At 53.0% G+C, this 16,086-nt stretch overlaps 1 protein-coding gene across 2 annotated transcripts; it reads right to left on the reverse strand.

Annotated features, from left to right (window-relative positions):
• Window positions 1–912: 912 nt before the first annotated feature.
• On the reverse strand, window positions 913–14,223 carry Colgalt1 (collagen beta(1-O)galactosyltransferase 1). Of its 2 annotated transcripts, XM_028784822.1 has the most exons (12): window positions 13,953–14,197; window positions 13,162–13,272; window positions 12,370–12,487; window positions 8,071–8,205; window positions 7,476–7,680; window positions 6,264–6,383; window positions 5,344–5,420; window positions 5,169–5,275; window positions 4,116–4,248; window positions 3,179–3,306; window positions 2,713–2,919; window positions 913–2,528 (listed from the first exon to the last, which is right to left on the reverse strand). In XM_028784822.1, the coding sequence occupies exons 1-12, from the start codon at window positions 14,195–14,197 to the stop codon at window positions 2,261–2,263; spliced, it is 1,854 nt and encodes a 617-aa protein (XP_028640655.1). In that variant the 3' UTR covers window positions 913–2,260. The 2 variants fall into 2 exon arrangements, with proteins under 2 accessions (XP_028640655.1, XP_028640656.1); XM_028784823.1 differs by lacking the exon at window positions 913–2,528 and having other exon boundaries at window positions 2,713–2,971; window positions 13,953–14,223.
• Between the last annotated feature and the right edge of the window lie 1,863 nt (window positions 14,224–16,086).

Genomic DNA, 16,086 nt, shown 5'->3' on the forward strand with positions numbered 1-16,086 from the left:
TTGGCTCAACTGCTGGGCATCTCCAGTCTATCTCAGCTGACATGCCTTTCCCAGTACTCCCAGCTCAGCACCCTAAATCTGCACTCAATTCCAGTCCCAGCTCAACAGCCCCAACCTCCTGCCTACAGAAGCAGCCTGGAGGCTGGTTAGCTTTCCTCCCTCTGAAGCACGGCAGAAACTCCTTTTCTTCTCCCTTCATCTGTAGCCGGCCTGCGGGGACCCAGAAGTCCTGCCTATTTTTTCCACCCAGCAATTGGCCCATGGCTTCTTGACTGATAAATCAAGAACCAATTGGGAAACAGGACCTTAGCATCAGAACCATCCCTACCCTCTCAGGCCAGAGCCCTATAATCCTGAGAACTGGTAAGCTTGATCCAGAAAACCCTAGGATCTGGGTATTGGAGGGTCTGTCTTATTCCTGCTGTCAGCTCCTCACAGCCAAGAGTAATCACTATTCAGGGCTCACCCACATCAAGCCCGTGGTCACGTCTCCAGGGCATTTTGATTGATGATTGACACTGAGAGTCCAGAGCTAGCCCATCAGCAGCTTCCTCATAACTCTGGCTTGAGTTTGTCTTCAAGCTGGTTTTGGCCTGCTTTATCAGGCAGGAACTGGAACTAGTACCCAGTCTCTCTCTCTGTCCAGGGGCAGCAGTGTCTGCTCACTGTCACCCCCTGGTGGCATCTGTTTCCACAGGAAGACAGGCCATGATGGCTGCCATAAGATCTTGCAGATCTATCCGCCAGACTCTCCCATAGCTGCTTTGTGAGGTGGGGGTATAGGATTCCCAAAATATCCATACCCACACTCCCTGCAGTGTCTGGTGGTCTGCACAACATGTGTCTACAAACCCTGTCTCCCCAAACCTTGACTGGCAGAGACAGGGACGGGGGGGCACCAAGACCACAGACTTCAGTGAAAACCAATAAGGAGGATTTAATAAAAACATGAGCAAGTTACCAAGACCTGAGCAGGTAAGCAGTCATCCTCAGAAGGTGACACCAACGGACCAGCTGACATTCAGTTTAGTGTTGAAGGCACAGTGACCCCCTGGCCTGCTGGGAAACACACTGCCCAGGCCAAGAGGAACACCCCAATGGAGCTGGGCACCTCAAGGCCCCAGACACATAAGCAGCCCAGGGACATCTGAGACACAAGGGCAGAAAGCAGCTCTGGCAGCTGGGGGTGGGCAAAGGAGCCCCAGACCCCACCTGCACCCCCCCCAGGGGAGGGCTCCCAAGGTCATGAGTATCCTGAGACCCAGCAGTCAACCCAGGGAAAGGAGAACATCCCTCCCATCTGAACATGGGACGAACAGCATCCTCCGGCAGATGGGATGGAGGGTGGCTATTTCTCATTCCAATTTGGAGTCTGAGGCCTGACACACTAGGTGCTCAATAAATGCTTGTTACATTCTATTCAGACTCTGACATTGTGCTCAGCGTGTAGCCTAGCTAGCACACAGGGTCATTAATACTGTCTCCACTGCAAGTATACCATTCCCACTGCAAACATAAGCGCCACTGGGGCCTCCATCCCCAGCACCTACTGAGTGACACACAGCAGACACTCAACTCATCAATGGCTCCTAAGACCTGACACATAGCAGCTGCTTGGTATATTGATTTTGTTTTCTTATTTCAGTATTCCCAGAGCTAAAAATGATACCTAACATACAGTAAGCCCTCAATAAACACTCAAACAGATTTTAAAAATGAATATGTATCCCCTAATACCTGACTCAGTCTGAACAATTAAAACCTGATGATCAGCCGGGCAGTGGTGGTGCACGCCTTTAATCCCAGTACTTGGGAGGCAGAAGCAGGTGGATTTCTGAGTTCGAGGCCAGCCTGGTCTACACAGTGAGTTCCAGGACAGCCAGGGATACACAGAGAAACCCCGTCTTGAAAAACAAAAACAAAAAATACCAAACAAACAAAAAAAACCCCTGATGATCAGATCAATCACTGATAAGGGGGAGTCATGCCTCTTTCACTGCTCTAACAAGAAAACTTCCTTCATGATGGACACATCGGACTGTAGCTTGTTCCTGCCCAATCTCTTGGTGGCCAGCTCTGTTTCTGGCATACAGTAAGTACTCCATAAATGCTGCCTGTGTGCAAGTGGCTGCTAAACAGGAAGACATGGAGACCACTGTGCTTGTGGAGTCCTCTGCTGTCTGCCTAAGTGGCCCTATAGTCCCAGGCAAGTACATGAAGTTTAGGTGTGTGGCAGTGGCTTTGGCTTTTACCAGCTGCCTCAAAGCTCGTCACGGGCAGTACTGTCCAGTGGAGACTGGAGCACATCCGAGTTCTTGGCCTCACGGCTCAGTGCTTGCTGTTCTCGCATCTTCTGGGACTTGGCTCGGTCCCAGTCAGTCTTAACCTGCTCATTATTCCACACAACCGAGGTCTCCGTGTCACTCACATAGCCGTCATCCCCCGTGTAGTGTGTAGGGTAGACGAGGAGGGGCTCCACCGAGAAGGCACGCAGGCTGCGGGGTGAGAAGTGACTCTTATACTCTGACCTACAGGAGAGACATGGGAGATGGAGACCAGTGATCCAGAAACAGACTCTCCCTTGAGTCCACTAGGATTCATCCCACCATGCCCAACTCCAGAGCCCAACAGTCCCCGGCCCTGACTTTCCAGGACTCAAAGACCCCAGCCTGCCACCCAACCCCCTCAAATACCCCTTCACAGCCTCCTTACATTGGGTGCTTGTCAAACATGACAGGCAGAAACTCGTCAACAGGTAACATTTTGGCTAGTGGCTTGGCAGCAAGCAATTTCCGAGCACCTTGCAGGGAGATTACATAGGCTAGCGTCCAGTAGGAGTAATCAGCCTCCACCAGGTTCCTTACACGGGGCACAGCCTTTTCAGGGTGCTCCACCTGCATGCGCTTCCGGCCCACGTAGCTGGGGTGCAGAATCAGAGACTTGTTACATGTCCCCCACCTGCCAGAGAATGCTACAGAGAGACAAGGCATAGGGCTGGGCACAGGAAAATTGGGCAGAAACTAAGCCAACCCGACAGACAGCAGAGGTCTGACATCTTCCGGGCTCTAGACTTACTTTGCCCTTAAACTCCAGGCTCTGCCCCCGAGACCTGGTGATGCCTGGGCCAGGACCCAAGGCTGGCGTCTCATCCCCAACCCTCCCACCAACCCCCACTCACATGAGGTCCCAGTCCAGCCCCTCACGCTCCACATCCCGCATGAGGTTCATCAGACGTCTCTTGAAGAAGATCTCAAACCGCAGATCATCCTCAAACACTAGTGATTTCTGTAGTCCCTGGTCAACCACCTGAGGGAAGGTGCCACTCCAAGTCAAGGAGACGCAGCCCCAGAGCTGCTTGCTAGGAAGGAAATATGCATCCCAACCTTCCACAGGCCAGCTATTTGTCCACCATGTCAGTCTTCTCCCGCCTGTCTGCCTTGGCCGTTCTTGCCTAGGACCTCTGCCTGTGTTTAGCCTGTGATACTAAGAAGCCTTTCTCTTGGCAATAGGCAGGCGCCTCTTACCCTTCCTCCTTGGTGCAATGCCCTGAGTTTAGGAGGCTTCACTGTCAGCCAATGAAGCTAGGAGAATGCCCATGAAGAACTTTAGGAAAGGAGGGTAGCTCACACGAGCACCCTCACCTTGGGCAGTTAGCTGCCCTATTTCCTATACCTCAGCATCTGGAGCCAACACCCCACCCATCCAGCCTCGTTTGCAGGTTCCAAATCTGGTTCTTGTGTAACATCATGGGAAATCACCAGCTGTTGTCCAGGGGCATTAAAGCCAGAAGCCATCACTTCAATAAACAGTGAGCAGTGTCAGGTTGTGGGGCAAGCAGGTCTCACTTGGGGATCACAGCTCCAGACTTTACCTGCAGGGCCCCTTACTGTCCAGCCCACTTTTTGCATCTTGGAAATGCCAAGGCAGTGGATGCCCCACTCAGGTGTATCAGGGCCAATGTGAAGACAATTCATGAAACAGACACCAAAATGTAGTCACAGATTCTGCCGCTGGTGACAAGGGGACCATAGTTCCTCCCTGAGACTCTGGACCTGACCTAATCTGTGAGGACAGCAAGGACTGTGGGCCAGGCCTCCCTTATCCCAGACACCCACCTCCTTCCAGATGTTGTAGTGGCTGAGAAAGCAGCCCAGCTCTCCCTTGGTGAGTGGCCGCCCATGGTAGGGGTCCCGGTAGCCAGGCAGCATCTGGATGCCCATGGCCTCCACCTGGCTGGTATTCATGGCTCTGTGGGGATGCCGGAGGGAGGAGGATAGTAGCAAAAGAGGAGGAGGACAAAGATGGTGAGGAGAGTAAGGATGTGGAGGATGGAGAGGATGGGGAGGAGTGCGAAGAGGATAGGGAGGATGGAGAGGATGGGGAAAAGAGGAGGATGAGGAGGAGAGGAGGATGAGGAGGATGAGGAGGATGTGGAGGATGTGGAGGATGGAGAAGAGAGCAAGGAGGATAGGGAGGATGGAGAGGATGGGGAACAGGGCAAAGATGAAGAGAAATGCAATGGGGATTGGAAGGAAAGCAGGGGGATAGGAGGAAAGTAAGGAGTAGGGAGAAGGAGGGGGATAGGAAAGAGGTTGAGGATAGGGAGGAAGGAGAGGGACATGGGGAGGAGAAGGATGGAGAAGGGAGGAGGGGGTTGACAGGGAGCAGATGGGGAGAGGTAAGATAAGACACAAAAAGTAGCCCTGCCTCTGACGTCAACCTCTGCAATCCTGTGAACGGCCCCGCCCTCGGGTCCTCCCCCAGCCCACCCCACAGCTTTGTACATGAGCATGGCAGCTTATCCCAGGACAAGAACCTTCCTGTTTCTTGGCTGTAGACTTGTTAATTCCTCTACTACATCTGTACTGAGGTCTGCCAGAGCTGACTCCATCCCTTCTATGCTTCCCAGATGGCTGTGTATATAAGCACATGCAAACACAGGCACACAGACAGACACACGAGCGCACACATAAACACACAGACAAATGCACGCACAGATACAGGCACACACACAGACACACACATGAACATGCACATGGACACACACACAGGCACATGCACTCACATAGGATGCACACACACACTGAGGCATACACACACATGCACACACATACATACACAGGCACATGCACACACACAAGACACACACACACACACAGAGTACGCACTTGCCATCCACAGCCTCCACCAGCCGGCAGTCAATCTCCTGCTCATGCAGTGCCCGCAGCATGCGTTCTCGCCGGTCCCGCCTTCGCTTCAGGTTAATCATGAAGACCTGTAGCAGAGCCTCAGTGAGGCGGGCTCAGGCTGGCTGCCTCCCCCCACCCAGGAGGCCCCACCCACCTCGTCGAAGCCCATCTTGTCTGCAGTCTTCCTGGGTGCTGAGATGAACCGGGAGAGCTGCACTGGCGGATGCTTCACTAAGGGTAAGAAAGCAGGGGTCACTGGGGTCCCAGGACCCTACTTCTCCCAGTTCCCAGTATGACCGGGCTATGCCCCAGGACCTTCGCCCAGCTGAGTTCCTGCCGGAGCAATTCAGATCTCAGCTGTGACACCCAGGCAGTGGGAGCCTCCAGGCCTCTCTATCTGGCCAGGCTCTTCTGGCCCAAGTGTCAGGCTCTGGCCATCAGGACACTGTCCCTGCTTTCCCAACTCCATGTATAACATCCTGGGAGGGCTGTGGGTCTGTCTACTCACACTGCATGCCCAGAGCCCAGCAGAGCCTGGTAAACAGCAGGTGCTCAATAGCTGCAGAGGGGTCATCCCAGCAGTACATGTATGATGACTTCAGGGATACAAACCTGCCTTCTTCAGCCACACTCTCAGAAGCTTTACACAAATACCGTGAGACTCACACTGCTGCTGTCCCTCTAAAAGCTACCTAGGTGTACCAACCCTCAGGAACAGGATAACTTTGCTGGAAAACAGGATCAGTCTTTTTGGATGGGTTATCAAGCTGTAGCCAGGATGACTGCAACTCGCCATCTCTTGGTTTCAGCCTCCAGACTGCCAAGTTCACGGGCATGCGGCACAGACAGCAGCTCATGTTTCAGTTTTCTCAGTGGTGTGGGGACACCAGAGGGCACAGGCACACAGGAGGCAGTGTCTGCCAGGATGACAGCTGATCCTGTGACAACTGCAAACTCCCCAGTGGCAGGGACTATGGTCTCCCTCAGTCACACACCACACACAGGGACCACCACCCAACAGTACCGTTAGTTCCCGGGACGCAAGATGGCGAGGCCAGGGTCAAGGAGACTTACCCATGACCTCCAGCTGCACGTGCATGAAGCTCTCTGCCTCGTCCTGCAGGCTGCTGTGTGTGCGCAGCGGCACAGGCAGGAAGCCGTACACCTCCTTATTGCACACGTACATTTGCACCTCTGAGGGTGGGGACGAGAAGCGAGTCAGTGCCGCGCCCTGGAGATGGAGGCTGGGGCATGGTGAGCGGCAGGCCAGCCTGGGCTGCATGATACCTTGTCTCAGGCAAACAATCACTGAGTTTTATTTCAGATTTTGGTCATTCTTCACAAATGTAAAACTGATTTGGGTTTATGGATGCTCAAAAGAGGAAGTGAGATTGGACCTCACCGTCAGTGAGGAGGTCTGTACCGGAGGTACTAAACTCCGGTACAGAGAGACTTGCAGGTGAGCTAAGTTTGTTTTCTTTTGTGTGTGTGTTGGGGGGGGATGTTTTGGTTTTTTGAGTCAGGGTTTCTCTGTGTAGCCCTGCTGGCTGTCCTGGAACTCACTCTGTAGACCAGGCTGGCCTCGAACTCAGAGATCCACCTGCCTCTGCCTCCCGAGTGCTACCATTAAAGGTGAGTAGACCATGCCCTGTGAGTTCTTCTCTTGAACACTCCTGCCCTGCTGCCTCCCCCTTAATCCATTCTCCATCCCCTCTGGCTTTAGTTCCATGTACTAAATGGAAAACATCAAATGCAAAATTTCACAGTCATTGAGATGATTCAGTAAAGGCACGTGCCACCAAGCCTGAAGACCTGAGTTCAAGTCCCACGACCCCCAGTGGAAGGGAAGACCTGACTCCTGCAAAGTGTCCTCTGACTTCACGAGTGTGCCGTGGTGTGTGCACAAGTAAGTAAATATGGTGCAGAGGGGGAAGACACCTGATCGTGACCTCTGGTCTCCCCCCACCCACAGACAAACATGCCATGCATACACACTGGAAGATGTGATATCCATCATACCCCTTTTTGTTATTTGGGATCTCTCTCTGTGTGTCACAAACTTACCATCCTCCTGCCTCAGCCTCTCAAGTCCCAAGATCACAGGTGTGAACTACCACGCCTGATGATCAACAGATCTGTAGAGTAAGGCTGATAAGGCAGCCATGCTGTAGACGTGGGGTCCCAGGAGCACACTGCACCTCCCTAATGCAGCTGAGCCTGAGACCCGCCTGCACACTGCACCTCTGTTCTTTGGACATGTTCAGTGTGGTGGCCAGCCTCACGCACCTGCCTGTTTACAGGAGAAGGCAAAGACGATGATGTCGTCAAAAGACCAGGTGTAGTCGGGGTGTGGTGGGTAGAAGGCCAGGCTCCTGGACGCGGCCTTCCGCAGGTCAACGAGGAAGGTGGAGTGCACCATGGGAACTGCAAAGCAGCCCCTGCGCTCTCGCTTTCGGATGGGGATGTAGGCAGGGGTGCGCTTGTAGTAGCCCTGCGGGAGGATGGGGAGGTGTGCTCAGGGGGCGCTGGAGCCCACAGCAGAAGTGTAAAAGCTTCAGAGGCATCCAGCCACAGCGGGCCTCCCCGACAGCCATGTAGTAGACATGGATGGGTTGACTGGGATCATTACCTTATGTTGGAACACCCGGATCAAGCCATGCCTGAAGCTCCATCCCCTGCCCCCCCACACACACACACACTGCTGCTTTCTATGTGAATTTGAGCCAGTTTCCTCTCTCTCTCTCCCTCTCCCTGTTTCTGCTTCAACCTCAGTAGTAAAAGAGTTGGGGATGCCTGTAGATCCCGCCCCGCTGCTTGTCTGAGGATTGTCCTGATGGTTCCTGTCTGGTGCTTGGTCTGCCTGTCCAAGTCCCCACTGTACCTGCGAAGTCATCCCACACCAGAAGTTGGAATATGCTGCTCGGGAGTCCAGCATGGGGGCCACCACCGTCTTGTTCTCGGCGATGAGCAGGCTCAGAGTGTCAGGGTTGGTGATCAAGTTGTCGCTGTCCACAAACTGCAAATGATTGACCTTTGTCAACCTGACCAGCCCAGGTGGAGAGGCATGGCCATGCCACGGAGCCTGAGTCCTCGAGATGCCCCTGCGGTGGCTCAGTGCACTGAGCACTGGCTGCTCTTGCAGAGGCCCCTGGCAGCTTCCAGCACCCAGATGGCAGCTCACAACCAACTCCAGTTCCAGGGGATCCAGTGCCCTCTTCCGGTCTACACAGGCACCAGGGCAGGTACGTGGTACACAGACATGCATGCAGTAAAAACATATGTGCATTTATCCACATAAAATAACAGCAGTAGTAAAAGAACGGACTGAGGAAGCTGAGTCCTGCGTGCCGGCCTCCCAGCACAGTGGAAATGGACACAGGGGACGGGCCAGTGGGTCCCTGCTTCAGTGAGACCCTAGCTTAGGGAGTAACTCACCAATAAATAAAAAAGTCTTTTATTATTTAAAAACAAAACCCTGGCCATTAGGGCTGGAGGTGTGGTTGACAGCCAATCCTGGCTCCACCCCAGTGTACTGTCACCTGGTATCCTGCAAGTGACAGGGAAGTCACACAACACACATGTAAACACTACAAGCCAGACCCCACATTCTGGACTCAGCCTACACGGGGGACAGATGTGGCTTTTTCTATGGTTCTAGCCACAGACTCACTTTCCATGGCCAACATGCAATTACTAGAACACTGAAATCAACTGCTATTTGCACCTCTCTGTCACCCAGGGCCAAGGTGACAGACAGGGCCTCTCTATCTCCATGGCTCCATGGTGTCACCAACTGAGGAGGCCGCACTGCCTCTGGGGAGCTCTGGGGTCAAGTGCTTACTATGCCTAGCCCCTGTAAACACTGGAATCGTATGAGCCCCGGCAGCCTGGCAGCAACCCTCCAACTCCCGAAGTTAGAGAAAGACACGGTCTAGCCTTCCATCCTGGGAAATAAACCTCAAGGAACTGAAGACAGGGGTTCAAACATGGCACTCATCACAGGAGCCAAAGGGGAATACACAAAGGCTGCCGAGCAGAGAGACGGAGGCCGCTATTCAGAATATCGCTCAGCTATTACACACACACACAGGAGGCCGCCATCCGGAATATCGCTCAACTGCTACAAACACACACAAACTCACACTATAAATTGGATGGCCCTGAGAGGCAATGTCCTTACACACAGGTTATACACATGTGGTTCCAGGGCAGGAAGAGGTCTGAAACAGGCAAATGCAGGTGGGGAGGCAAGCAGATTGGAAGCTGCCAGGGACTGGCAAGGGATGGTAGACTGCACTCCAGAAGTGGAGTGTTCTAAAGAGGTGATGGCTGGACCACATGATGGCTAAATGTTGCAGAACTGCACACATGAAAAGGCTGATTTGGTGTCGGGTAAACAAACTGAAGCTCAAGAAAATCTTAGTGGGGCAGTGATGGCACATGCCTTTAACCCCAGCACTCAGGAGGCAGAGGCAGGGGCATCTCTGTGAGTTAGAAGCCAGCCTGGTCTATAGAGCAAGTTCCACAACACTCAGGGCTACACAAGAAAACCCTGTCTCAAAAAAACAAAGATGGATGGATGGATGGATGGATGGATGGATGGACAGACAGACAGACAGACAGCATGGTGTGATAGCGCATACTTGCTGTCCCAGCACTCGGGAGGCAGAAGCAGGCAGATCTCTAGTTTGAGGCTAGCCTGGTCTATAGAGCAAATTCCAGGCAAACTAGGGCTATATAATTTTAAAACTACATTAAAAAATTAAAGCACCAAGGAAGTGATTTCATATTCCAGTGCTGTGCTCCGAAGTCCCCTAGTACCAAAAAATATAGCTTTCTATAGGAAGCTACTTTGAGTTACCATCTGGGTGCCCTCCAGCCAGGCTGGCCGAGGGGGGACTGTGAAAACCGTAAAAGCAAGCAGGAAGAAAGGGACATGGTATCTGCTCTACACAGCTCCAGAAGGCTCCACAAAGTTCCAAGTGCTTCTAGAAGCCAAGGAAACATTCCAGCTCCATACCACATCTCTTTTCCTACCGTCAGCACCTACTTTCTCATCTGTGAAATGGGCTAAGGAGCTGGGTCCACTTTCCTCCTTCTGGGTCCTCCATTCCTCCCCAGGCTAAAGTCACCAGACTCCCCCATCCCAGGCAAAGTTCAGTTGGGCACTCAGCAGGAAGCTCTGCTGAGCCTGATAATCTGAGTTCACCCCAGGACTCACAGGGTGAAAGCTGAGAACAGACTTCCCTACACTTAGGGAACTGTCCCCCAGTCTCCACAAGGTTATAACTACACATGACAACCCACAAATAAGTAAACAAATGTAACCAAGACACTAAAACAATGTAGCCCTGCTGCCCATGGACGGGTGAGGGAGGGGTGGGACTGCAGAAACCCTTCAAGCTGACAAGCCAGTCTGCACAGAGCTCTGTGTGAGAGCCCATGCTCCCAAGTCTGGATAGCTGGGCACTGCCCACCCTCAACATCCCGAGTCCCTCCTGTGGCGCCATCCTGGGTCAGACACCTCCTCGCTGTGCTGAACCGATGAGGCCAAGGACCCTGCAGACACGTGAGGACAGAGCTAGAATGCCACTCTGTAGCAGAGCAATCCAGTTCTGCCCTGCCCAGGACACATGAGCCCCCAGGAGACCCAGGTTCCTCTTAGCACTTGCACAAAGACAACCAGGTTAAAGTGAGTGAGCTCACAACAGTCACCTCAGTACCTGAGAGGCTGAGGTAGGATGACCACAGGTTCCAGGCTAGTGAAAGCTGCACAGCCTGGACTTACAGTAAGCTGTCAGTCAATGGATCAGCAAAGGAAACTGAGGAGACCTGGAAATCTACCTGTAGCTGTCCCCGGGGCCACAGCCATCGCTGTGGACCATGCTGCAAGCCAGACTGACTCCACCAACTGGGCAAAGCAGCCCTAGGCTGGTCACAGGGCACAGGGCCCCCTAGGTACCCAGCCTGATGCTGTGCATGTACGCGCGCGCACACACACACACACACACACACACACACACACACTTGCACCAGCCACTCATGTGCACAGACTGTCATGCAGCCAAAACACCCATAAAGAGAAAATTAAAATAAATAAATCTACCTGGCTGTGGTGGCTCTCCCCTTTAATCTTAGAATTCAGGAGGCAGGTGAGTTTGAGGCCAGCCTAGTCTACATGGGGAGTTTCAAGACAGCCAGGGCTATGTAGAGAAACTTTGCTTCCAAATACAAAACTAAATAGATAAATAAAAACAATACATAAGTCATCTTTTAAAAAGGTTTCTTTAAACTACACTAGTGGACACATTAGCACAGCACGTGGCTTCAGTAGCCACATAGGCTAGAAGGGGCATCAACTCTCCTGGGACCTGGGGTTACAGAGGGCTGGGAGCTCATTCTGGGTCCTCTGCAAGAACAGCCAGCTTGACAGCACCATCAGTTTCAGGACAGTCTTGCTCTGTCACCTAGACTGGCATCTAATTCTCCATCCTCCTGCCTCAGGATTCCTGGAGCTAGGTCACCTCAGAACACTCCAGCTGCTTCCTCCTTAGAGGCCACTGCAGGCCAGGGAACAGGACGTGGAGGTCAGGCCCGGCAGCAACTTGTCACTCACACCCACCTAGCTTGTGACTCTTGCTGCTCGAAAGGAAGTCACAAAAATTCAATCCCCAGGACCACCTAGTGGAAGGACAGAAGCGACTCCGCAGCTTGTCCTGTGACCCTGCATGCCCCGCACACACAAATAACTCTGTTTTAAAACAGGTATTTTTTAAAAATCTAGTGCCCAGCCCCAAGGGGGTACAAAGGCCCACTTGTTCTTTATTTGGGGGCCTGAGTGGAACCCAAGGCCTCAAGTATGTTTGGCAAGCATGCTACACAAAGACCTATAACCACAACCCCCTTCCTTTTTTTTTCTTCCTGGTTTTTCAAAACAGGGTTTCTCTGTGTAGCCCTGGCTGTTCTGGAACTCACTGTGTACAACAGGCTGTCCTCAAACTCAAAGGTCCACCTGCCTCTGCCTCCCGAACGCTGGGATTAAAGATATGCTCACCACCTAGCTTCCCCTCTTTCTGATCCTCAGTTTACCCTTCTGAAAAATGGGTTACTGGTAGCTCCTAGATTCACCCATTCTATCCTCCCTGTGGATAATTAAGACTCCCCAACTAAAGAGACTCACCAGAATGTAATCAGCCCACATGTCCCTAGCTGACTTCAAGGCTGCTTGGCGCAATTTCATGACATGCTCGTAGCGGGAATCAGACCAGTGTTTGGGGCCTTCTTCATCTGGGTAGGAGCTGCAAAGGAACAGCTGTGGTGTACACATCATGGGGCACCATGGGGGCCCAGAGAGCACCGCTGCAGGGGGATCATAGAGGGCTTCACAGAAAAGGAGGCAGGCAAGTGGATCAGAAGGCCTCCGTGTAGAGCATGGAGGGCCAGGGCACAGGGGCCTGAATGCCAGCCCAGCATATGCACAGGTCCAGAGGCCCAAAAGCTCCTGGCAAGCTGAGGACCAAGGGAAAGCTCTGCATGGCTGGGTAGAGCCTGGAGCCACGAGGTACCCGTGAGCACAGGAGCATGTGCGTGCACACACAGTACTGGATACAGGCTCTGAGTCTGATCCTGCAGTGCAGGGTGATGGACGACTGTGCTTCCAACACTCAGGAGACTGAGGCAGGAGGCTGCTAAGTGCAAGTCTGGACTACACAGGGAAACAGGCTGATCATGAAGTTAAACAGGAGAGTGGATGCAGGCAAGACCAGGAACACAGCAGTAGGTGGCCACCAGACACACAGGAATTCAGCCACAAAGGTGTGGCAGCTGTGTCCAGAATTGGACAATGGAGTGAAGACAATAGGGACAAAGGTCCGCTGGGAGGGAGGACGGACGGTGACGCTGATGAGAGAGTGGGGCATGCCAGCTCCTAGCTTGCCAAGCGTGGGGACTCCAGTCAGGGCTTGAGGCTTACCTGGGCTCCTCTGCCGGCCGCCACTCTACAGAGTGATATAAACCCTTCACAGCCACCAGCCACTCTCGAAGTATGGCTGAAGTGTTGTCAGTGTTGTGATCTGTGGCCACCCTGTGAGCACAGACAGGACAAGAGGATAGCAAGGGGTGGGGGTGGGGGGTTGTCCCATTCTGCCTCAGACCCATCAGCTATAATGCCCTGGATAAAACTCACTACGCTCCGAGCCTATTGCCCATCCATCGGTGACAGGGCAGTAAAGATGACGCCCAGCTCTCTAGTACACAGCTGAACAGAACCTGCTAGTTTGGAAAGCACATTAGTGTGCGACCCTGTCACAAAGATAAGTTCATTCACTTTGTTAGCATGGAATGCTGGCCCAAGCCTCGGGACTCTTATCTGGAAGCCTCGGAGTTTGCTATAAGGGTCTGGAAGCGCCAGCCTGGCCTATTCTGAGGAGTCAGAGGTTGTAGGGTGGTAGCTCGCTGTGAGGGCTGGCAGCAACCCAGAACAGATCCCTAAGTACCTGAGGGGAGGAGGCAGCAGTTCGGGGTCCCAAACCGCAGTGAGGACGAGACCGGGTACTATGGGTACAGGGCCGAGTCACGTCAAGTGTATAATCGGATCCCCGGGGTACATAACTCAGGTCCCCAGATAGAAGACCGAGTTCCTCCGGAACATAACCGAGTCTCTGCAGTGCACAGCCGAGCCCACCAAGTGCATATCCGCGTCCCTCGGGTACAAACTTGACTCCCGCCTAGTCCCTGTGCACGGCGCCAGGGCCCGGAGCTCACCACAGCGCCGTGCGCTCCCGTGGGTGGCGCAGCCGCTCCAGGGCGCCCAGCGTGGCGGGCAGCGCGGGTGCCGCGTTCCGCGCCAGCAGCGCGATGAGCACACTCGGCGCCTGTAGCGGGGACTCGGGGCTCCAGCGCTCTTCTGGGAAGTAGCCGTCCACCCCGCGCGGGTCGCCCAGCAGCAGCAGTAGGAGGAGCAGCGGCAGCAGCGGCAGCCCGCCTAACCCTCGGAGCAACGCCGCCATCGCGCCACGCGTCGCCTTTAAGCCACTTTACTGTTGGCGGACGAGGCCGCGCCTTAAAGGAGTCCGCCGGCGGGAAGGGCACGTCTAGGTCCCGCCCCTGAAACGCTCCTTAAAGGGAAGTGCCCCGAGGGCTGCTCTGTGAGTCTCCGAGAAGAAGGCGTGACAAGGCCACGCCTTTAAAAGTTACCACTGCTCTCCGCCGACTGCCAGGGCCCCGTCGCATGACGTCACTTGCTGGGCGGTTCCGGAAGCCCCGCCCCTTGCTCGCCCTTTAAAGGCACAGACCGTTCTGTGCCGGAGTCCTGGGAGCCGTCCAAACTCTCTCGGTTCCTCTTTACAGAGGCTTCTTCTAGCTAGAACCACGTCACCTCAGTTTCCGAGGTTGCGACATGGTTATTTTCGTTTGTTTGTTGCTTCTGATTGACATTGAAGAAGCCAGAGAAATGGCTCAGTGGGTAAAACCGCTTGCTGCCCTATCCTCAGACCCTATATTGTGTTGTCCTCTGACCTTCATATGCGCCCCTCCCTGTTCTTACTGTTTCCATTTTCTGTGTATGAGTGTTTTGCTTACATGTACGGCTGTATAACGTGTACGTGTGTGTGTGTGTGTGTGTGTGTGTGTGTGTGTATCCCTATTGCCCAAGGATGTCAGAAGAGGGCGTCAGATCCTCTAGAACTGGAGTTGCAGATAGTTGTGAACCACCTTGTGGTGTTGGGAATAGAACACCACTCGGGTCTGAGCACCTTTACCTGCTGAGCCATTTCACTAGCCCATTTTTTCTGTTTTGTTTGTTTGTTTGTTTTGTTTTTTTGAAACAGGTCCTTACTAGGCAAGCTCTGGTCACATTAGAACTCACTGTACTCCAAGTTTACTCTATAAATTCAGTGATCCTTCTGCCTCATTCTCCTGTGTTCTGGGACAGGCATGTACCATCAGGCCAGCAGACTGGTAAAATCCACATAGATTTTCCTACTCTGGTCCCTAGCCTCTCAGAGGTCCACAAGACACCTCCTGATAGGTTATTTCTCCACCACTGGTGAAATGACCCAACTTACACCAGATTAGATGGTATTAAAGGCAGGTAGTTTTATTGGGGAGCTGCACTCACTGGCCCCAAAGATTGAGTGGAGTCACCATAGGGGAGGGGAGAAAGAGAAAAGGTGTGTCTGCAGAGGAAGGAGAGAATAGGAGGGCGAGAGGGAGGAGGAGAGGCTAAAATGTCTGGGAAAGGGCAGCCTAAGGCCCTGGGCTGGGATGTTCAAGCTTGGGCTCAGGGTATGACAGGCAGGACTGAGGGATGCTGGAAGATGAATGTAAAATATGCACCTCAGTCCCTTGTTCCGGGTCAGAAACCAAAGACCACCCACAATGTCCTTCTGCAAAATGAGTGACTTCAGAGGTATTCTCAGGGTATGAAGCTAGAACCCAGTGGAGTCGGTTTTCTGGAGACACTGCCCTTGTTTCCATGGAAACCCTTCCAGGCTGTTTTGTTTTGTTTTTGAGACAGGGTCTCACTGTGTAGGTCTGGCTGTCCTGGAACTCACTGTGTAGACCAGGCTGGTCTGGAACTCAAGAGATTCTCCTGTCTGTGCCTCAGGAGTACTGTGATTAAAGGCATGTGCCACCATCTCCCAGCCTTTCCAGGATTTATTTGCCCATAATCATGCTAACAACATTTATAAATAGTAATTCTTAGCTAGTGATGGGTAACCTGTCACTCCCAGGTCAAGATAATGGTTTCAAGACCATGTTCAGCTACAGGGAAAGGTTTGGGGAAGCTGGGGTTACATGAGAGTACATTTAAATTAAAAACAAGAGAAAATGGAAAAACAAGAATAAACTTTTCCCCAGGCTTGGGATTACACACCTAAAATTCCAATACTTGGGA

This window comes from Grammomys surdaster, unplaced genomic scaffold, assembly GCF_004785775.1.
Source record: "Grammomys surdaster isolate TR1022 unplaced genomic scaffold, NIH_TR_1.0 124836, whole genome shotgun sequence".
Lineage (NCBI taxonomy): Eukaryota > Metazoa > Chordata > Mammalia > Rodentia > Muridae > Grammomys > Grammomys surdaster.

What these genes read in the sequence shown, in the direction of transcription:
- Colgalt1 (XM_028784822.1), bottom strand. Translation starts at nt 14,197, where the DNA reads ATGGCGGCGTTGCTCCGAGGGTTAGGCGGGCTGCCGCTGCTGCCGCTG. An exon ending in CTTCTCCTGTAAACAGGCAG is followed by an intron (nt 6,384 to 7,475) that starts GTGCGTGAGGCT and finishes CCCCACCCTCAG; the next exon opens with AGGTGCAAATGTACGTGTGC. An exon ending in GTGGAGGCTGTGGATGGCAA is followed by an intron (nt 4,249 to 5,168) that starts GTGCGTACTCTG and finishes GCATCCCCACAG; the next exon opens with AGCCATGAATACCAGCCAGG.